At 40.5% G+C, this 23,675-nt stretch overlaps 1 protein-coding gene across 10 annotated transcripts in view; it reads left to right on the top strand.

Moving 5' to 3' along the window:
- BNC2 (basonuclin zinc finger protein 2) overlaps positions 1 to 23,675 on the top strand; it is a 485,586-nt gene that overhangs the window by 179,483 nt on the left and 282,428 nt on the right. For 7 of the 10 annotated variants that reach the window (XR_011465180.1, XM_070375932.1, XM_070375933.1 and 4 more), the window contains one exon: positions 15,922 to 16,005. The exons of the other annotated variants lie outside the window; for them this stretch is intronic. Coding sequence is in view for 6 of the 7 variants with exons in the window: in XM_070375932.1 (XP_070232033.1) it covers positions 15,922 to 16,005 (84 nt within the window). In the remaining variant the exon portion in view is untranslated. The remainder of the gene's footprint in view (positions 1 to 15,921; positions 16,006 to 23,675) is intronic. 10 annotated transcript variants of the gene reach the window in all.

The following is a 23,675-nucleotide window of genomic DNA, read 5'->3' as shown; positions in this document are numbered from 1 at the left end:
TTTAGATGAACTCATTAGATATTTTCACTTACATTCTAGAGACTACTCTAAGAATTCTTTTCAGTGCTGAATGTAATCAAGTGGTAGTGATGAAGTTTTCTTTTGATGATTTTTGTTTCTAGTTTCCAGTTTTAAAGTGCACTTTTCAGAGGAATATTAAACTTAACTTTGTGCTGGATTTCTTTTTCCCTTCTAGCCAGTTTCAAAATTAATTCTTTTTCCTAAAAAGTAGAAAAACTTGTCAACAGTGCCAAATTGAGGGGAAAAAAAGTCTATCGCGTATGCTTAGATTCTCTAACAAAATTTGTTATCCTGATCATGGAAGCAGTTCTTGATTATAAAAAGGATGTTGTGGTTGTATCCAAACCCTTTTCAATTCATTAAAATTGCCCCTTTATAATCCAAGAGGGAAAGAATGGAAATACCCCAGTATCACATCTCCTTAACATGAAAATTAAAGTTGATTTAGTATTTTTTCCCTAAAAATCAAACTTTTGAAAAGCATTAATACTTATTCTTTCAGCATTTTTCTCTCCCCATTGTAGCAGCATTATTGTTTGACATTGCAGAACTCTGGTGGGGATTGAGAGCTGGGGCGGAGTTAAAAAGATTGGTCCCAGGTTGGATTCTCATGTTGCCACTTACTTACGATCTTTTGACCTTGGGTGAGTCACTTTATCCCTAACATTTATTTTCTTCTGTTTTAAAATGGGGGAAAGAACACTTGGAAATTTGTCAGGAAGATGAAATGAGACAACACCCATGAAGTTCAGGCACATAGTGGGTGTTCAGTAAACTCTGTAGATCTTGTTCTTTGAGCTTGTCTTGAGGCAAGTGTCCTTGGAAAGCTTCTTTTTTTTTTTTTTAGGAGGGATAAATTTGAATGTTTTAATTTCACCAAATATCAATAGGAAAGAAGATATTAAGTATTGGCAGACAGCTTTCTTTCTTTTTTTTGAGAATTGCTTTGTATCAGCCTTAGTCTTGTGTTTTCGCCACTCTGCAAAATTCTCACTGGGATGACCTTCCTGGATGTCAGAATGATGCTGTTATTTCTGAGATATCAGTTATGGATAACCAAAGACTAGAAGCTAAGCTGGCAAATTCTGTTACATTCTATTTACCTTTGTATCATCAGTTCTAATCAATCCCTTGAATCAAAGCTGCTTGCTTTATTATCAGTGTTGTTTAGTCGCTAAGTCGTGAATGACTCTTTTGTGACCCAGTGGACTATAGTCTGCCAGGCTTCTCTGTTGATGGAATTTCCCAGGCAAGAATATAGAGTGGGTTACCATTTCCTTCTCTAGGGGATCTTCCCAACCCAGGGATCGAACCTGTGTCTTGTGCATTGGCAGGCAGATTCTTGACTGCTGAGCCACTTTGGAAGCCCACTCATTATGGTTAGCACTTGGTAATAGAGCTGGAAGTTCCATTATACAGGTACCCTGGTCTCTGTCCCTGGCTTTGTGAATGTGCACTTGTATTCATGGAATCAGGGTCACACTAAAGCAAATAGCATTTACACCTTTTAGTAGAACTAAATGAAAGAGTATAGCAAGGCACCTATATGTATATTGGGGCAATATTTTATCTTCATTTACAGTCTTGCACTTTGCCTTAAGTGTAGTTAAGGGCTTGGGAACTATTTGTTGAGCAGAATGTGCTGCTCTTACTGTCTTTTAATCCTGGATTATGTTTTTATCAAAAGTAATTGTGTTATGTGTAGTACATTAATATTGTCATAGATGGTCTTAGATTAGCATTGTTAGTTTGCCTGACATTTCATTTCTTTTAGCCAACACTTGTTTGAACATACTGTATCTTTAGATCTAAAATAAATATTTGGTTTAGCGTTCACTTTCACCTATTGCTAAGAGTAAAAGATGGATTAAAAACCATCATTTCATAAGTACCTCCTAGCTCACACAGTGTGCTAAGGGTGGTACTCACTTTATGTTATTCAACTCTTAAAAAGCATTCAGGGCAGGTACAGTTATTTTCATTTTACAGATGAGGAAGTAAAGGTCTCAACTCTGTATCCAGCAAGTTTGACCCCCAGAATCTTTGCTTTGTTCCTTACATTCTTCATCCATCTATAACTTAAGTCAGATATTACAAAAAATAGAAGATGGTTGTTGAACCCACCAATTTTTGCTTTTCCTTTCAGATTAAATTTTGCAAGGAAACCAACTTTAAGAACTGATAAAAATTAGACCTGTTCTAGAAGAAAAGGGTCCAGCCTCCGAGTTCTATCTTTGATCTGTGGAATACTTGCTTAGAAAAATTAGAGTCTAATGCCTCCACACCCTCTAAAAAGGAGGCATAGCAAACCCAAGTAGTCTGGGATTTAAAGGGTTTGTTTACCATGGTGCAATTGTGGGGAATTCACAGGAAGGCTAATCTCTCCCTAATTTGAAAAGAGAACATAAGAGAAAAATAGTGTGGGGTAAATACTAGCGTAAAAAAAAAAAAAAGCTATATCACTGTACAGCTCTTCACATGTTAATTTTCAGGGCACAGCTTTTGTTCAATCCAAAGTGATGAAGTAATTTTATTGTGGGAAGAGTCACAAAAGAATAAGTCACCACTTTATGTTTAACAGGAGCCTGTGTCTACCAATGTATACAGATTCCAGTTTGACAATATTAAAAAGTTGTGCTCTGTGTAATGTATAGCATATCTATAAAAGGTATACACACCATGTGCATATACAAGTAAGTGTAAGGATGGAGAATATGGGTAGATTTAACTCAGAAATGTTGAAAAACATACTATTTTAAATAAATTGCTTATAAAAATTAGTCAACATGGTAATTTTGTAGTATCTTTATAGACCAGAAAATTCAAGGTTTTTCATCTGCTAAATTTATATTGGGATTTTGTACAGTCCTTCATTAGAAAATTAAATTTCCATTTTATCAGCATGGGTGGCAGAGACTAGGTTTTCTAGCCATATGTGTTTGCACTTGAATTTGTCTCTTCTTTATGTGACTTTGGAAGCTCAGTTACTTCATTACTAAAATGAGGGTTAGAATCGATGCCTGTAAAGTGTCCGGCACAGAGAGGAGGATGGCGCTGTTGGCTATTAGCAATTTCTTCTTTTGTGGTTCCTGATGTTAATTTGCAAGCCTTATGCAGTGTTTAGTTAGCATCTCTGTATCGCTGGTGGTACTGAGTTCTTAATAATTGTGTCATGTATACACTAAAAGTTAACCACTTTAAAAAAATACTTATGCCAATCTTGCTAAAGCTTAGTTTGGCTGAAGAAAATGAGAGTAGAGGAAAAATCTCCCCTTTCTTACTCTTCACTGAGAATCAGTCATTGAGCAGCATAATTCTAAAATCTTGCGTGGCTTTTGGGTACTTTATGAACCTTTTTATGGTAACCCAGAAGCAAGACGCTGATTGAATTAATACATTTCCATGGAGGGGCTGTTCTTTTAACCTCTCTTCTTCCTCCTCACCCATGTATGCTTTGGTAAGGGACTTTTCCAATCCACAGAGGAGGGTGTCACGCTGGGGATGCAGCTTCATAGATATGCAGGCTACTGGTGAGCTGAAGAGCCTTTCTGTCTTTAAGAAAAAGGCAGATTAGAAACAGTAACAACCAACCCAGAAGCCCTATCCTAACCAAAAAGAAAATACAAACTCCCCGCCTTTATTTTCTGAAAAACCTTGTGCTTTTTATATAACGCAGAACCTAAGCATAGCATGCTGACTTTGATTTTTAAGTTTTAAAGTTTTTTTTTAACAGCTTTTATAAAGGGTGCATCTTCATTGTGAAAATCTCATTAAGAAGACTACAAAGAGAGTAAACTCTTCCTGAATGGCTGCCACCAAGGAACCATTTTATTAACATCTTTTTTAGTCATCCTTTCTCATTTATGTATACAAACAGGTGTATGGATAGATGCTCATTACATAGAAGGATTATGGGTACATGACTTTTTAAACTCGGGCATGTCATAGGTATCTTTCCATGTCTGTAAGTAAAACTATCCATCATAATTTTTAATGGAGTCTTAGTGTATCATTGTACTCTAATATACTTAATGAGTTCTTGGTTTGTGGACATTGAGGTTGCTGCCAGTTCATTTAATTTACAAAGAGTGGTGCCTCAATATGGACATTCTTCTGTGTACTTGTATTCTTATTTACTAAAGGGGATTTCTTGAAAGTGATGTTCCTGGGAAAAGGGATACAATTTTGTATATTTTAAAACAGTGGTTGGCAAACCTCTTCTAAAGGCCCAGATGGTAAATAGTTTAGAAGCCATGGGTTTCTGTAATAACTATTCAATTCTGTCTTTGTAGCCACAAACAGCGGTAGAATATATATGTATATAAAGGAATAGGTACAGCTGTGTTTCAATAAAACTTTATTTATTAATATAGAAGTGGGCAGCAGTCTAGCATTTGGCTCAGAGGCTGTAGTTGCCTGCTCCTGGCTTGAAACAAAGGAGAAACTGCTGGGGGCTGGAAGTCTATCCCCAGTTGTCTATACACTGTTCTCATTGCATCTTAGAAATGTCTTCTTATCTGAGGGTAGTATAATGGGTTGATTACTTTCTTTCCAGGTATATGGTAATCAATACCTCTTTACAAAGCTTATTATAGGAGGTTTTCATACTTTCATTACTTGTAAAGCTTAGTAAATTTTAAAATAAGATATATGTGCCAATATATATTTGTTAACAACTTGTTGGGCAGAGAAATAGTATCTCTAAAACTTACATATTAGAGGAGATATTGTGTGTTTTCTCACCTATAGAAGACTGCTTTGATAGAGTCAGGTTCTCGAGGTATCCTTAAGTAAGTCAGAAGGAAAGTTAGCAAGAGAAGTATCATTTCAGCAGAAATATACCACAGATCAACAGGGTGACATTGAATTAGTTACTGAACCTTTACAGGCTAAATTACACTCAGAAGACTGCTCTGTGCATAAATAGAAACCTCCTTGCATCTTGAATTTTTATAAAATAGGAATTACTGGCCCCTAAATGCCCTAAGGGTATTTGTTGAGGATTGGGTGGAATAATGATATGGTTAAAAATCACTCTGTAACATTGGGTCACTGGTGCCACTGTGAATTTTAAGAGATTTATTTATTATTTATTTTGCATGCATTGGTTGAGTATCTGCTGTGTGAAAAGCTGATTGAGAGAAAACTAAGGAGAAGCCAGTAAGTTCTTGCCCTTCAGGAGGAAAAACATGTAGTGTTTTTAAAGTCTGCAGTTGTATAGTGCTGACTGCCATGAGGGTAGTAGAATGCTGGCAAGGGAGATGTCTTCTACCTGTGGGTATCAGGAAACTTAATGGAAGAAATGGCCTCCAGAAATAGAGATGTTCAGAAGTTTAGTGCAAGGTTTCCCTGGCGGTCCAGTGGTTAAGAATCTGCCTTGCAGTGCAGGGGACATGGGTTTGATCCCAGGCTAGGGAAGATCCCAAATGCCTCAGGACAACTAAACCACAACTGTTGAGCCAGCGTGCTATAGAGTCTGCTTCACAAAAAAGACAAAGCACACAACTTGAGCTGCGTGCGCACCATAGCTGAAGAGTCCCCCCTGCCGCAGCTGGAGAAGGCCAGCTCACAGTGAGGAGGAGCTGGAGAGTATCCCCCGCCGCAGCTGGAGAAGGCCAGCTCACAGTGAGGAGGAGCTGGAGAGTATCCCCCGCCGCAGCTGGAGAAGGCCAGCTCACAGTGAGGAGGAGCTGGAGAGTATCCCCTGCCGCAGCTGGAGAAGGCCATCTCACAGTGAGGAGGAGCTAGTGCAGTCAAAAAAACCCCACAATAATTAAAAAAAAAAAAGTTTAGTGCAGGGGAGGGTATTCCAGAAAAAAGCGGTATGAGAGCTATGTCAAATTAGGAAAGCTAGAGCATATGCAGGAGACATTAAGTGTAATTATGATTAGACTGTCTCTTAAGGATTTAAGGCTTCCCTGGTGGTTCAGATGGTAAAGTGTCTGTCTGCAGTGTGGGAGGACCTGGGTTTGATCCCTGGGTTGGGAAGATCCTCTGGAGAAGGAAATGGCAACCCACTCTAGTACCCTTGCCTGGAAAATTCCATGGACGGAGGAGCCTGGTATGCTACAGTCCATGGGGTCGCAAAGAGTTGGACACGACTGAGCGACTTCACTTCACTTAAGTATTTGTCATGAACGAGGAGGAGAGATGAAGCTGGAAGGGCAGGGCGGAGCTAGGCTGTAGAGGGCCTGGAAGGAAATTTGTAATTGGTAGTTTGTGGGGAACATCTGGAATAGGTTTGACAGTTGGAGGGGTGGTACATAGCTCTGGTTGATGAGTGTGAAATGCATTATCAATCACTTAAGGGTTACGGCAAAGGTCTGAGCATGCTCTTGTTAGAAATGGTCTAGATGGAGAGAGATGATCTGCAAGGTGTGTGGGAGGACAGCTGAGGGGATGGGAGTGGGAAAATAGGCCTTCAGAATTTACTGGGTTTTGGAAATAAGGAGAAGGCTTTTCATCATCATCTATAGTTCTCAGTCTTTGTTAATGGGATTCTGGCGATACTAATGCAAGAAAAAAAAAGCCAACAAAGTCAGGGTAGAGGTGTAGTAAAGAAGGGTAGGCAGTGAACCCATATCCTTGTTTATCTCGAGGTGTTAACTAAACACTTGGAAATTTCAAGTGGGAGCTTGAAAGTGCAAGACTAAAATTCACGTGAGTGTTAAGGAATAGGGATTGGGGAGCATTGTTCTCATACAAGTGGCAGATGAAACCAGGGGCGAGCATGACATCTGAAAGGAAAGCATGTAGAGAGAAAATGGCATTGTAATAGCTGGTAAGTTATTGACATAAATAACTCTATCTTTATTTGAAGCTGTGAACATCGAAAGCACACAAAATGGAAAACCATGAGTTTTATCATTTATAAAGTGTTCTATTGTCTACTAAACCTCTTTTAGATTTCAGGAGTAAAGGATTTCAGTTTGAAAAACACCTTATAAGATCCTCAAGGACAATATAAGGAAGTCTGTCTTACTGTATCTTCTCACCACTTCCTGAGACCCTCGGTAACAGCGAGGTGCCATTGGTGGGAGAAGTTGAGGCTCACTTTTCACCTGTTTGGTCCAGAGTACTGTGTACAGCTTTTCACCTTCCCTTGACCTCACCCCAGTTGATCTAGGGTTGGGAAGCTGGTGGAGTAGGTAGGAGGAGCATGGGTCTTCCACAGAAATCAGCCTTGTATCCTTCTGTGCATTTTCTCTTTTTAGTTTGAGGTCCTCAGCAGGTTCCAAGGGGTGATTTCAGTGCACGGTACGACTTACGCTTGAGTTGGGAAAGGTTTTCCTGTAGGGAGCAGCAGGGGTGAATCTGCCTTCCCATTTCCTTTCTTCTCTTATTGTTACCTGTGTTCAAGCTTTGCATGCAAGGAGAAGCATGTTCCTTCATTGATCTTGGGCGTGCTGAACTGTAGGCTTCAGTGTCATGGTGAAGGCTCCCTGCCAGCTCTCCTGGTTTCTGCACCCCAGAATTCCACTGGCCGCTTGGTACTAGTCCACAGCAATCTGCTTCTCTAGACAACCACTGTGCATTGAATCTAGTTTAAGTACTCATTGTATGGCAACTTACACTTTTTTTTCTTTTAAATCATAATAGGCTTAATGTATGTGGTTCAAGAAGTAACATGGGATGTTGAATTTTGGGGAGGGGTAGGTATAACATTTTCTCTTTCACTCTCTGGCATGTGGCACATTTTTCTATCATGTTTCATTCCTTAAACTCCCCTTTCCGTTTTCTCATGTATACCTTTTCCAGTCATCTGCTTCTGTTGAGTGTTGTGAAATTTAGGGAGGGGAAAAAAATCCATTGATTTGCCTCATTTTGTGCCATCCCTGAGTGAAGATCAAGTGAAATGAACTTGTTTTCTTCCCAAGTGAACTCTTTGCTAAAAAATGCCACCCTGTCCAAAAAAAAAGAAATTCTTGGTGATCATGAGTTGAAAGTTGTCTCTGTGCCCTCATTAGAGAGTTCAGTTCAGTGTTGTTCTTGATTGCTGTGAAAAACCAGAGAGACAGGTAGAGTGGTGCAAATCCCGTGGTTGAGTTCAAGGTGACAAGGGTCCTTTTAATGTGATTTCTAGTTTAAATGCTAAAGCTAATGTCTGTCCCAAGTTATTTCCTTCTCATGTTTGCAGCATCCATGGAGTTGCCCATAACAGTGCTGCTGAAGTGGATTGCTCGTTTGGGCTTTTTCTCTCTTAAAGTCTCCTTTCCTGACACCGACTCTCCGAGATCCCAAACCTTATGCCCTGATGTTTGCTTCTTTGTTCTTACTTCTTGCTTTGTCTTTTTTTTTTTTTTAAGGAGACTTTTGCTTTACCAGTTCTTTTTTGATTTTCAAGTTTATTTAGGCCAGTGGTTCTCTAACTTTTGTGCTCATCAGCATCACCTGGAGGGCTCATAAAACCAACCAGCCCGACTCCGCCTCGCATGGAGTCTGTCATAGTAGGTCTCAGTGAAAGTCACTCAGTCGTGTCCCACTTTTGCGACCCCATGGACTATACAGTCCGTAGAATTCTCCAGGCCAGAACTCCGGAGAATTTTTTCCCTTCTTCAGGGGATCTTCCAAACCCAGGGATCGAACCCAGGTCTCCTGCATTGCAGGTGGATTCTTTACCAGCTGAACTATCAGGGAAGCCCCAGGTCTCAGATGAGACTTCAAATATATTTCAGATAAGTTACCTGGTGATACTAGTAACATTCCCAGGCTGAGAATACAGCTTGAACCACTGACTTAGACTGTTATCTGTCAGTTTGCTGTTTTGGGTTTTTCCAAAACTGTAGGCTTCTTCAGACTTCGTTTACCTGAGTTCCCTGGAAAATCTACTTTTTATCTTTTATTTTGTATTGATGTATAGTTGATTTACAGTTTTTCCGGTACTCGGTAAAGTGATCCAGCTACACACACATACACACATGTACACACATATATATATATTCTTTTTCACCTTCTTTCCATTATAGATTATTACAAGATATTGAATATAGTTTCATCTGCTATACAGTAGGTCCTTGTTGTTTATTTTATATATAGCAGTGTATATCGGAAACTCATTTTTAATTCATAGGTCAAGCCACTAGCATGAAAGTGAACTCAGAAAATTGCCTCATCCTTTCATTGTAAAGGTCTTGGCTGAGGCAGGAGTGGCAGAGAGTAAAATGTGTCTCTTCTCTCTCCTTCCCCCAGTGGAGACTTGGGCAGTCAGTCTCTCAGGGCCCAGACACATCTTCATAGTCTTTGTCAGCACAGCATTCTAGGAAGCTGTCTACAAGTTGATGGAGCCGGCCCCTAATTGAGACTAATTGAATAGGTATAATTTTCAGTTTCCCTAATTGCTTGTATTATTCCTTTGACACTTGGGGTTTGCTTGCATGCCCCAAATTCCTTCCGTCCCTGTCTCAAACTTCTCAGCCCTGATGGGAATGGTGTGCTGGGGTGGGGAAGAACAGGGTATCCAGGGAAGTATCATTACCTATGCTGTGTACCTACCATCTGCTTAGATGTTTCACCTGTGTCTTCTTCAGCCTTACCAACCCACCACAGTAAACAGAATTATTTACATTTTACAGATGTAGCAAACTAAGCTCTGTATTGGGAACTAACTGACCAACTTCAGAAGATACCACAGCTGGGGTTAAAACAGAAGTTTTACTCCAAAGCCAGTGCTCTCTGCATGTTACCTGGCTTTAGGATAGTTGGCATTGAGCCTTGAGGACAGACAGAGTTTACCTGGGCATATATATACATACGTATATGTGAAATTTGACATCATCAGTCATCACACATGGCAATGTATATGCCCATGAGCAACAATTTGGGGTGTTCCATTTCCAGTAAACTGGAATGACAAGAATGATTACAAACCAGCTGAATATAGTCGAATTAGGCACTTTTCTTTCTTGAATCTGAAGTCCACCCAACGGCATAGGTGCAAATAACTTCCTTTTCATTTTCTTTAGTGCTAAAACCCATGTAAAACAAGGATGAACTCTGTTAAACGATAGAAGGTTTTTCCAGTGAAACACTAGCGTGGTAGTATAGAGAACTTTGTCTTCATTTCAACTCTATTCAACTTATCAAATGAGGGGAGAGCACAGTGACAGGCCTCAGTTTTCTTGTTTAAAAATATAGTAAAAAGAGTGTGGTGGAAATTTCCTTCCCACCCCTTACTTGTCTGATGGGGGAATTAATAAATATTTTGTGTAAAGCCCTCTGAGGCTCTGTTAGAAAGATCCTGTGTAATTTTAGCATTATTCATGGTCCATCAGGCTCCTCAGGATATCACCAGGGAAGAGAGATTTTTCTCTCTTATCCCACATTTCACAGTAGAAAAAACAGGGTATTTTTGTTGTTGTTTGTGGCTGTGAAAATCCCCTGTAATCATACCTGCAGCGGTTGCTTCCATCACAGAGCCCAGGGCCCTAGCGTACCCCAGAGGACCAGCTCCCGAGGCAGAGAGAGACTGAATCTCACTTAGGCAGATCCTGGCTCCTGGGAGGATGTGGTCTCCTCCGGCCCCCGCCCCCCATCCCCAGTCATCTTCTGTATCTGTCAGCCTGGTGAGTAGCAGAACCTTAACCCTCTTCTGCTTTCTCTCCTCTCATCCTGATCCTGTAGCTCACTGTCCTGGATGACTTGGAGAAGACTGTCCTCCCCCCTGCTCAATTCTTTCCCTGCAACACCTTGCTCGTCCTTCTCACCTTCCTATGAATAACATCCTGCATCATCTAAGGTCTCTGTAAGCACCAGCATATTTCTGGCCATTCTGTATTGGCAGCTGGATAAATGCTGTTTTGACTCAGCAGTTCCTTTCTCATCACGAAGTGACGTTTTTCATTCTTAAGCTTTAGATGCTGTATACTTGGCCCTTCTGAGTCTTAGCCTTGGGTTCCATGGTTGGGAAGGTTTAGTGCTGGAATGTTTTCCTTCATTAAATCATTGCCTGAGAGATGAAGATAGACATTATCTGCACATCCAGCAACTTAGCTCTCCTTATTTTTCATTCATTCCTCTCTCTTATTTGCAGCACTGTGTTTAACATGCATCCCCGTCTTTACAGTGTGGGGTAATTAATTTATTTCTTTATCTGCTCTTTCTCACAAGCAACTCCTGGCTAGCTTACTGTCAAATCCATTTCACAGAATGGTCTGCCTGAATTCTTTGTGTTATCTGGGTAATTTTTCTTCTTGTTGCTTGGCGTCATCTAACCACTGACATGAGGCTGTTACTGCTTTTCTCTGACTTGGAATGTAACGGAGCTTGTACCCGCCCATATTCCTGAGTCCTCTTACGGGACTGTTCTCTGTCCCTCTGTTTTTTAAAACCAATTCTGTCTCTCCATTCTTTTCCAGGTTCTCCTTGGGTTCATCTCCTTTGCCTCATTCCTTCATTGCTAGACCGAAGCCACCAAAACACATATAGTTCAGCACTGCTCTGGGCTTACGGCCAGCTTCACCAGAGAGACTTGAGCTGGCATGGAAGTTAGTTTATTTAGGCTCTGACTTTTTATAGTGCCTATCAGGCAAATGCCTACCTGAATGTTTAATGTTTAAAAATAAAATTAAAGTTCAAATGTGCCCTGGTTTTGCAAGAAGCACCCCAGACTCTATAAGCCCTTTTCTTGGTAACATGTTTCTTTTCCCAAGTTATCACTTCTGTGCCTTATTCTTTCTTCCTTTCCACCTTCTGCACCCACCTGCTACACCCATTCAGCTTCAAGTGTTTTTTTAACAAGCTTCAAGTAGTTTGAACGGTAGTTGTGATGTGGAGCCTTTTTCTGTCTTCTTTTCAGAAGTCTGGTCTCTAACAGTCTTTATGTGTGATCTCAGTAAACATAAGATCGTGTGTGTGTGTGTGTGTGTGTGTGTGTGTGTGTGTGTGTGTGTGTGTAGGAAGCCTGCCATGTTTCCTCCCTACCCCACAGAAAATGTGTTTTCTGGAAGCCCTTTTGACACTGAAGTGAATGCCCACTGGCCCTCCCTTGTTGAATTCTCCTGAGAGGAGAAAGAGAGAGGCCTTTATGCTTGTTGTCATATCTTTTGTTTCTGCTGATTATACACAAAGTAAGTTGTAAATAGCTCTCTCGCACACCGTGATTCCTTTGAGGTATGTACAGGAGAGAAGATATGCACTCAGCCCCAGCTTCCCAGGGGATGCTAGAGGGTCCCTTTCAGGGCCTCTTACTTCCTGTTAGGGCACCAGCCGAATGCAATTTAGATGAGCGCTAGACAATTACCATCCGTAATGAAACCCTCAGCCTACTGTTTAGAAGTGTCAGCTGATCAGGTTAGTGTTTTCTTTGTATTTAACTTATGTCTTTTTATTTATTTAAGACCAAAATATACAAAGACCCAAAAAAGAATTTTAAAAAGTCTTCTTTGTCCTACTACTTTCCAGAGATAAAAATCACTGTGAAAATTTTGTGAAAATCATGGTAAATTGTGTTTTAGAGTATGATGTTGAAATGCACACTATTATTAGCATAAAGACAAGAGGATAAAACTGGAATTCTCCAGATCAATTTGAATTTTTCATTGCATTGAAAGCAGAGGTACACGTCGTATTTTAGTATCTTAAGGTGGAGTCAAAAGTAGTTACGGGGAGCTCCCTGGCTGTTCCGTTGTTAGGTCTCTGTGCTTCCACTGCAGGGGGCGAGGAACTATCCCTGGTCAGGGAACTAAGATCCTGCAATGCTGTATAGCATGGCCAATTTTTTTTTTTTTTTAATGTCTGCTATTTCTGACAGGAATTTTTTGATTGCTTATAACTAGCTGGCTAACTACTAAGACTTCTGAATGCAAAGGCCTAATTGTCTAGGTGTGTAAAGTGATTACTAATTACGTTATCCAGCTTTTATATCCTTTATATTTTCCTTGGGACATTGTGAGGAACTGGAAACAGATATAGCTTGCCTTCCCCCTTACACTTTTCCCCTGTCTGATAATTAATGGCCCTAATTGTGGTGGGCCCGGTGGGGGCGTATTGTTAGGTGGTGAACTCATGAGTGAGACTTTGTGGTTTTAGTTCAGATCTCAAATGTTTTCATCTTTAAGGAAGCCCATTTGCACGGATCATAAGGATTTTCTTTTCTGCTCAGAAATTCTAGGATTCTAAGATGGAGAGCGTGCCTCACTTTCCTCTTAGTTCCTCTTTGTGATTTGGATGGTTGAAACGTTCCAGTAGCCTGGCACTGTTTCCTCCCAACTTGCTCACAGACCTTTTTGTTTTCTCTTAGAAATTGTGTATTTCTAAGTGTTTGAGGTTGTAATTGAGTGTAATTGTAGTTGTTTAACTTTCTCCGTGCCTCTTGAGGGTGTTTATAAATGCCGTCTGTGAGGGTAGAAAGGAACTAGAAACTTCATGATATGGTCAACTAATATTAAAGTAAGTGGGAATTCTTCTGTGTATATGAAATGAAGTATTGTTTACACTTCATTTGCAGCATATACCTTCTGGCTTATGGAATCTGCTGTAATCAGTTAAGTAATCACCTTCATTAAGGTTTCATAGGAAGCTTTTGAGGGGTTGTTTTGATAGGAAATATTCTAAGAGTAATTTTTCCCCAGTTCTTCTTTTGTACCCTAGGGAGAGTTACTGTAGCCCAACTCACTGGGCCCCCCTCCCCGCTCCCCTGTGTGTCATCGTGGGGTGGGATCAGCATCGTTCTGTGTGTGACACGACACAGATGCGGCGTCTCTGCGTTTCTCCATGGCCCATTTCCTGCTCACTCCTCAAGTCAGAGGAGCAGTCCCCTTTAACCTTGCCTGTGTTGTCCTGGACCAAAGAGTGGGGAGTAGTAAGTCTTTATTTCTGGTGATACTTTTTTCATTTCCTTTAATTGTCTTCTTTGTTATTTCTAACATACGAAGCATCCACACATGCCTCTAGAATGGACGCCGCTAAATGCAACGATTATGTGTTTTTCATTAACTTCTTTGACATATGCTCTTGCTCTTTCTCATCTTAAGTTTGGGCCTTGTAACTTTCTAGCATGTGCCTCTGAGTTAATTATTTACCTACTCTAAAGCCTCCCTTTTTTTTGCCAAATGTAGATCCTCATACCCCATGAAAAGTGAAAGTGAATTTGCTCAATCGTGTCCAACTCTTTGTAACCCCATGGACTGTACCGGACTGCCTCCTCCATCCATGGGATTTTCCAGGCAATATTACTAGAGTGGGTTGCCATTTCCTTCTCCAGTGGATCTTCCCAACCCAGGGTCAAACCCCAGTGTCCTGCATTGCAGGCAGATTCTTTACCATCGTAAGACTGTTTAAAGGAAAAAACAGTTTCTCTTGATGTAAGGTACCCACACAGCGACTCACACATTACAAGTGCTCGGTAAGTGTGAGCTCCTTTCCCTTCTCAGGCTCCAAGTCAGGAAATATATGGATGAAGAGTGATTAATTTCAAAGACAGCCTGTATTCATTCTATTGACACCACCTTATGGAAATAGGCAGGAAGAAAGAATAAGAGAGTTGAAAGGAACAGACAGGTTGGACCTAAAAATGCTTGAAAAGTTGACTATTCTTTAAAAAATATATGTTAGTGATATTCACTAGTGAACTTGCAAAGTGGAGTTCATTGAAAATTGCTTAAATTTAGAAAAGTGAACAGATTTGTTGGTCAAAAGAAAGAAAGAAATACCTTCTAAGGCAGCACTCTTGGCTGAAAAATGATCTTTGAACAAAGAGATGGGCATAGATGATCCCAGTGGGAGTTAAAAAAATAAAACACCGACGGGGGCCTTGGAGAGGGAAAGAAGACACAGGTGAGATGGAACTGATTGATGAATTGAGATCTGAATACACATAGATAGTTAAGAGCTGACTGCTTGGAAAAGACTCTGATGCTGGGAAAGCCTGAGGTCAGGAGGAGAAGGGGGCGACAGAATGAGATGGTTGACTGGCATCACCGACTCAGTGGACATGACTTTGAACAAACTCTGGGAGATAGTGAAGGACAGGAATCCTGGCGTGCTGCCGTCCATGGGGTCTCAAAGAGTCAGACACAACTTAGTGGCTGAACATCAAGATAGTTGTATGATTAATGGAGGTAGTATACATTTGGAAATATTGAGTAGTGTATAGAGAAAATTATAAAAAGCAGAAAATAGGTTTCAATGGAATCTAAGTCCTTTTCTATCTTAAACATTTAAAAATGAAGTAAGCCAAGTGACTACTAAGTAGGCAATATTTCATAATGAGATTGGCTAATTATAATAGGTAACAGTTTTGAAAGGGAATCCTAGTGGCTTTCACTGTAAAATTCTAGATACAGAGAAACATTCACTGAATCATACCTTTTTTGTCATTTGTATTGTTAGAGCAGACATAAGGCTCTTAAATATAATTTAAATGCAGTAAATAAATAGTACATGTTGGTAATTATTGGCCTACACCAGGAAGAGAAAAAATAAATTTGAACAGGTATTTTTAAGAGTGGAAAGGAACTTTAGGCATTATAGAATACAGTTTTCTGAATTCCCACTTAAGAAAGGTAAGAGAAAAAAAGCCACCAATTTCAAGCAGAAATTGTTTTTTTTTCTTCCGTTTCCCTCATTTCCTCCCTTTCTTCCCCCCCGATGTCCCTTCCTCTCTCTTCCTTCTTACAGTCCACGGATATTAAATGCCTGCTTTTGTGCTATGTGCTGTGGATACAAGGGACAACAACATTTATGTGTATTTTTTCTTCTTAGAATTTACCTTTTGGTAGTCAGTAAACTTGGGTGTATGATGTTTACAATATATTTGACCTACTGAGTGTTCAAACCCTGTGAGGCCATGACGGCCTGTTGCAGAGCTGCAGCTGGGATGTCCTTGTGTTTGGGTTGTGTGTGTTTGTGTGCAGTTCTCAAGAGCCTCCACACCCAGCATCTAACTCGGCCATGTTCCCCCAGGTCCCAGTGGCATGTGCTGGCAGACTGCTGGGTGCAGACTTCTGCCCAAACCTGGAGGAGCCAGACCAGAGGCTGGAAGTCCAGGTCGGAGTCTTACTGTTTTATCAGTCGGGGGTGTTGTGACAGTCAGGGGTCTCTGAACGCTGAACAGATATATCAGATGCCATGTGGCAGCTGCTGGGACTGAAAGAGGGGTTGGTGGAGCGTCTGTTCAGCAAAAAGTCCTTTTCAGGATAAATTGTCAGAATTAGAGATCATTCGTTTACTCATTCAAGAAGTCAAGACATGGTATATATACTGCAGTGAATAAGAATGTGGTTTCTGAATGCTGCCTGCCTAGGTTGACACAAGTTGCCATGAGTCCTTTGGCAAGTCACCCAACCTAACTGGGCTTTAGCTTTCTCATCTGTGAAGTGGAGATATCATAGCTGACTAATGAGGATTAAATGTTCTACCACATACCTAGCATTTAGCACAGGGCCAGGATGTAAGAGGCACTCTGGAAATCTTAGCTCTCCTCTTTTCGAATCATCGTTATTGCGTGCTGAGGGGATGCTAGGCTCTGGGGACACATGGGCAAGCCAGCCATGCTTCCTGCACAGGAGTCTCCCAGCTCAGGAGAATGGAAGCTGTTCAGCTGGGCACTGTATGAGAAAAATAGGAGTTAATAATATTATCTTTCTTCTTCATGGTTTGGGAGATAGGTCCTCTGGTGTAATATTAAGTTTATTAGCAAAGAACATTTTTCATCCAAGTATTGACTTGGAATTCATTGCGTGGTCTTGGGAAATTAGAAGCGGAGTGGGATGTTGCAGATTAAAAATATAAATATGACATCTTGGCCCAAGGCCTACCTCCACTGCTGGGTACCTGTTAATAGTTAAGGAATGTGTGTATCAATGATGCAAAAATGCAGGCTCAAGTTTCCATGTGGATGGCACCTCCCTAGCGTGAGCACACCCATACTATTTTTTCAGGCCTCTGTTTGGCATCATTTTCTAAATTTTAAGACTCAGGGGATAAGCATAGTAATCTCAGTGTTAAAACTTTTTTTTTTTTTAAACTGATTTAGACACCCTGCATGAGAAAAGAGAATAGTTCTAAAAATTGGCTTGTTCATAGTGGGTGTGATGGTGGAAGTGGTGGTTGTAGGAAGTTTCATTTTTTATGATGCTCTGAAGGGGACACCATCTTCTGCACACCTGCTCCTGGCCTCGGAACGACCACCTGAGCTCTGCAGTGCCCTATGCTGGTACTGTCTGGGTGGTGTATGGCTGTGATCCAACAGAAAAGCAGGTGTGGCAAGTATGAGACGTGATCATACGTTTCCCAGTTTTAGAAAGCTCACAACTTGGTTGTGACACATACATGCCGAGTGATGGAAGACTTTTCGTGAAGAGTAGTCTGATCCTTGACCCCTTCGGGGTGGGGGGACGAGTGATGTTCTTCAAGCACATCACCTGGAATGGTCTGTCATGGGTGGTTGTTGGATAATCTGTTTTTGAACGTTGAGTTATGGTGCGAAGAGCAATGGGTTTTGCAGATGTGGGTGTGTGAAATAAACCTGAAAGAGACCAGTGGAACATATTGCTTTGACATACCAAGGGAGAAAATGTATTTTTACACATTGAAGTGAAACCATGGTAGTAGGTAGCTAAACATATTGTGGAGTTGACAGTGCTGTGTGAGCCTTGCAAGGAAGACGAGTTACTGGGTGAAAAAAAGAAAGTGCTCATTTTGTTAGATGCCTCATCTTGCAAAAGCATTTTGGCGGACAGTATGGAAAAGCTGAATCTCTGAAAAGATAAGTCAACTACGATGCACTGGTGAATTAACTGGGACCCATTTGAATCATTTATTTCTCTCTTTTTCCTGTTCCTTTCTAAATACGGCTTCCATACATTCTGATGATATCTGGTACATATTCATGTTATGTTTGTCATAATAAACTTGAGACTTAATATATTCCTCACCAGCTAACAATTCCAGGAGTAGCTTTTAGCTTAGAGTTCTTTCATTCGTGCCGTGGTATGTGTATTCTGTTTTGTTTTTGTTTTTTTTTTTCCTATCGAGTGAGCCATTTCTTATTTTTCAGTCCAACTCTGCACTCCAGGGAACTCACCGTAGGACTGGCCAGGGTCGTTTACTTTTCCTGCTTGGATCTCAGACTTTCCCGTGGGGCCAGGCATTATAACCACGAGAGGATTTGCTGTTTGGCCTCTTGATTCTGAGAATAACCTCTTGTACACCTCGATTTAGGAGCTCTGGCTTGTTTATATCCTTTACTGTGAAGGATTTTCCTTTAGACATAACGGCACCCATAACGTTTGCTTTTGTGTTTTCGCTGACATGAGATCTCAGGATTCAGGGAGCCCCTTCCTCCTCTTACCTGTTTTCTTTTAACCCTTTCCTTTGGTCCCAAAATTTCATATGTCTTAGCAGCTTTGTTATTTAATAATCTCAGGATCCCTGACACTCTTTCATGAATATGCTGTTGGTTCTGAATGACTGTCATTGTTGAAGTCTGTGCCTGACTTGACTTTTGCAGGGTTATCTGCTTTTTTGTGTGTGTTAATATACTTGATTTAGAGAAGTAGCTGGACAATCCACACTTTAGATTCACTGTCTAACTTTCTTGATTTTCTTCAGTGGCTTTTGAAGTGGGTATGAAACTGTGTACTTTCTTTAGCTCTGAAGGTTAACTGATGTACAGACCCCCAAATTGTCCTTTTGTATAATTGTCCTTTTATGTAATTATTTTATGGGAAATGATCATTCTAGTTTAGACTTCCCTTAGTGTTAGTTGCTCAGTCATGTCCAACTCTTTGTGACCCCATGGATTGTAGCCCCCCAGGCTCCTCTGTCCATGGGATTCTCTAGGCAAGAATACTGGAGTGGGTTGCCATTCCCTTCTCCAGAGGATCTTCCTGACTCAGGAATCGAACCCTAGTCTCTTGCATTACAGGCATATTCTTTACTGTCTGAGTCACTGGGGAAGCCCTTAGACCTCCCTTGGTTGCTGTTAAATATTTGATTTTTAATTAGAAAAAAAGTGACTATTTTAGTATGACTGTACCTCATCGTGTGTTGTTACATTTAGCCTAGCACAGTTCCTTTCTTGGTTGGAAATGTAAGATGTGGGGTTTGACTTGGTATTTTTCACCACTGAAGTGCTTAGAAAATTAGAGTAAATAATAAACCAATATTTCAGTACCCGATTAGACACAATTTACTGTGATGTTTCATAAACCACAGACTTCTTTCTTCTATGAATGCGTGAAGGATCACTTTTTTTTCCAGACATACCGGGGTGCAAGTGTAAATTTCCATAAAATTTAAATGAGGTGCTTCCTGTAATTAATGAACAATTGTGGCTGCTCTCTAGTCTGCATTGTAATTAACCGTGATCAGGCTTGTTTAGTGATGACACTGTTCCTGTAATAATTTGACAAGCTACTGTGAATTTGCCAGGTTATTAAACAACCTGCAGCATTCACTTACAGCATCACAGGATGCGCTCGGCTGGTTAAATGCAGCATAAGGGCAAAGCTGAGCTGCCCATTGAAGTCTATCGATCACTAGAAACAGGTTTACATTCCTAGGATTTGGGAAAAGTTAATTAATTCTGTGCGAGTTGTCTTGAAAACTTTTTATTATATGGGAAACCTAATGGGGCAAAGCTGGTCATTTTTGTGAACTCATAATGAAGCTAGCAAATTTTATATATTGTTATCATCCATTTGAACACCCGGAAACTGAGATTTTCCTTTTCTTACCCTATTAAATAGATTTAAAGCCACCACCACCAAGTTGTTCCCTCCCCAAATGCACTCTCAGCATCCCTCAAATATAAGTTCACCTTTTCTTACTGAGTGTGTGTTAGGAGCAGCAGATGCCCTTGTGCTAAGCACAGTCCTGTCACAGGGTGAGGGAGCCATCTGAGGGGACGGGGAACCATGTCCATGGTCACTAAGCACAACCACATGCCCCAGCCCCCGTTCAGGTTAAGAACCGTTCAAAACGTTACTGTCTAGTTACTGTGGTGTCTTTCATTCAGATTCTGTTTATTGACTAAACCACAAGGATTCCTGCCCAAAGTACCAGGCGGTCTATGCTTGACTGATTTTGATTTTCTAACATCAGCCCTGGGGTTTATTTGAAAAATGTACATACACTGCAGCTTTAACAAGTCAAGTGACTGCATGTTTTTGACCATGGAGTCGAGTATATCTGAAGATCATTAAATTTAGAGGGAAAGGGAGGGGTGGAGAATAAGTGTAGTAGTCATTGTACCATTGCAGAGAGAGGGAGAGAGAGTGTGTGTGAGTGTGTGTGTGTGAGAGACACATGGTTTTTGTCTTTTCATCTTCTCCAAGAGCCAGAAAGTTTCCTGCCGCTCTCTTTCCAGCTATTGACAAATGATTGCCAGATGTGAGATCTTTGCAGTGTTCTTTCCCTTAGCAAACCTGCAGCGATGGGATATTTGATTCTCCCCTGCCCATTTCATCTCCTTTCCACATCTGCCAGGGACACACAAGCAATACATCCCTACATGAGAGTTTAAAGTTGATTCAGCTCCTTTTTTCCCCTCCGATAAAATGTGTTTGGAGACAACAGAATGAGGTCCATATGACTTTCCCTCAACTTCGCTGTATGAAATTAGTTGTTTATTTTACTTATCTACCTCGCAGTAATTGAACGATTTCATTTTAGTTTTGGTCCATGGAAAATTTGATGCAACTCTGGGAGTGCTTAGAGTTTCCTATTGTTGTCTGCTTGCTGCAAGTATACCATCATCGCGACTTCTCTCTGATGGTCTCAATTCTGATAAAAGCTAGACTGGTGGTTTCCGTGGACTTCCTAGGAAAGTAGTTTTAATAAACAACTGTCAAAACACTAAGTGTAGCATGTCTGGTAAAATTCAGTAGTCATTTAAGATCTAAAAAGCCATCCATGAGGGGGAAAATTCAACTTGTTTGGCTTGATTAGCCTACCCTCTATTTGTGTCCATTGTCAAAGTTGATATGGATAAGGTCCTAGTTTTAATCCCAAATAGTTTATAAAAGAGAATGTACAGTGAGTTTTGGAGGCATTTGAAATTAGCCTGGGTAGGCCACACACATAATCACTAACATGCACAGAAGCCTCTTGCATCTGCTCGGAATCTGTATTGATATTGATTTTTTTCTCATCTCAGTTTAAAAATATTTTCCAAAATGCTCTTATAGCTTATGTTCATACTATAGGGTGGGCTGACCCACATGGCCTTTCAGTTTTCCTAGGACACTTTTTGGCAAAGGAAAAGGCCCCTTATTCCCTGAATAAGATCAGCATTTTTATTTTTTTTTTTTAACATTTAAAAAATAATCCATAAAATGTCTGCCACATGTTCCCTAGTTGATGGAAAGCGTTTTCCAAATTAGAGCCACAGTATTGGATTCTTATTGTAACAGTGCTCGTGTTTACGATTTCTGCTGCCCTCTTAGCTACTTGTCATTATGCGAATTTATTTCTTCTATGAAACAAATGATGAATATAAGAAAATTACTGTTTATGAATTTCAGAAGAAAAAAATTGTTTTTACTCTTAAGTAAATGGCTTTGCCCATGTGAGACTCAAAGTGGGAAAAATGTGAAGTCTCTCTTTCATTCTGTTCTCTTTAAAAAGTAACAAAGCAACGGCAAACAAAACGACAACAAAACCAAAAACCCAACAGCTCCTGAAAAGAAGAAATCTTACTTAAGCCTGAGAAAAAGAGGTAAACGCAACCCATCAAGGTGTATACATGAAATGTTTGTAACTTTTGGCCTTGCAATTATATTGCACTTCAATAAAGCTTTACAAAGAAAAAAGGGCACAGCTGTTTACCCCAAGTTGCCAAAATGTTGCATGTTTCTATGGGAAGTGCCTATTGAACAGGGTAAGAAGATAATTGTACTTGAAGACACTGTTCTCTTAAAAATGAGGGAACAGTCAGGAAGAGGGTAGTAAATTTAAACAACACTCCCCAAAACAAAATTACCACAGCCGAAAAGGATCCCTGTGGAAAAGCTTGTATTTTTCATGTCCTTCAGTGTTCCCCGAGGACTGACGCCAGGCCAGGCACTCAGTGGATGCCAGTGGCTGAGAAGGTGGAGGCGAAGAGTGCTTTCATAAAACAACAAGGTTAGGAACTCCTGTGGCAGGAGCCAAGTTCCTTCGAGTTTAGATCACTTCACATAATTTGCTCTCGCTAATGCATTTGCTGGTTGCTCATGCCTTCCTGCTTTTTTCTCTACATGGTTACTCTGGGAGGCAGAGAGGTGCAAAGCAATGGAGGTGTCATCCAGTCCGCGTGCCTAGGGAATGTCCTTCAGAGGACGACTTGTCACCAGCCGTCAAAGAAGAGAGTGGCTTTGTGGTCTCTGAACATCTGGCATTGCTGCACAGGAAGCTGAGGGGGTGTCATTAATTGTGATGAAATAATTTAAACCATCAGGAATAAATGAGGCTGTTAAGCTAAGTTCAGATTCCATTTGCCATGCACATGTGTCTAGCAGCCTGTGTGCAGTTAAAAAAAATTGAATTATATTAGCTCATGAGTAGAAGTGAAACAGATACTGTAAATGAAACAAGTTGCTCTGTGGTGATGACATCGTGTTGAACCACTTCATGGAGTTACAGTTTGTGGGATCAATATATTGAGAGTGGTACAGTATTTAATGAATTTTTATGTAAAAGGATGCTTATGGTATTGGGGCCTATAGTCAGGACCAGTGGGTTTATTAAGAGCACAAAGAGGGATAGGTGGGTGGGTAGAAAGAAGCAAGCCTTCAGGTCACAGCGGGTGGGTCGATGGAGTTCTTCATCGGCTGAGTCAGGCTGAATTGATTCGTAGCTGACCCTTTCATGGATTCTGGCTTTGACTACAGTATTGGGTGCCTTTGCTCTGCATACCTATTCCAGGCTGGAGGATGATTTCTGACGACCAACTTCAGATGTCCTTTCAAGAGCTTCCTTCACTTGGGGCACATGTACGTTGTTTTCTTGAGAACACAATCAGCTCTCTTTGGTGATAGATGACTCCTCAAGAAGATGCACGTATTTATTTTTAAGACTTTGCACAATCAGTGAAGAGTGATTTCACATATAATTTTCAGGCACAGTGGAAAGAGGCAGTTTTCACTTCTTTACAAAGGCAAGACTGTCAGGTTGGAATGTTGGGACATCTCTGAGGTTTTGAGCTCTAAGCTGAGCAATGATGTGTAGGTTCCAAGTACATTTCTAAAATAAAAGTCATTCCTTTTACACATGAGTAGAGTCTTCAAATTTGAACTTTTATTTAAAAAATAAATGCAGGAATCTGAAAAAAATAAACTGAGGCTGTTTAGATACAGGAAGCATTTTTAAAAAACCGTCAAAGAAATCATCCCTCTTGCAGGCAGAGACAATGGTCCAGAGCCCTGGCAAGGTTTCGACAAGAGCCATTTTGCTAGGAATGACTTATCTCACTTTGCCCTGTCCATCCCCTAGCTACGTCACTGCCTTTCTCTCTCCCCCATTGTGTGTCTCATTTATCTTTTCGTTTTCCATTTTCTCACTTCTTTTTATCCTTTGATATTCAATATCTCCTCAGAACCTGTTCTCATTCTCCATTCTCCAAAGAAACAAACTGCAGTTCTATTTTCATTTATAGTGTTATAAATGTTGCTGCAACTAGGTAAAAGATTAATATCTATAATTACTTCAGTTGTAAACTTAGAAAATTTAGGTTG

This window comes from Bos mutus, chromosome 8, assembly GCF_027580195.1.
Source record: "Bos mutus isolate GX-2022 chromosome 8, NWIPB_WYAK_1.1, whole genome shotgun sequence".
Classification (NCBI taxonomy): domain Eukaryota; kingdom Metazoa; phylum Chordata; class Mammalia; order Artiodactyla; family Bovidae; genus Bos; species Bos mutus.
Note: the sequence above shows the minus strand (reverse complement) of the source record. Positions and strands in the feature narration are given on the sequence as shown.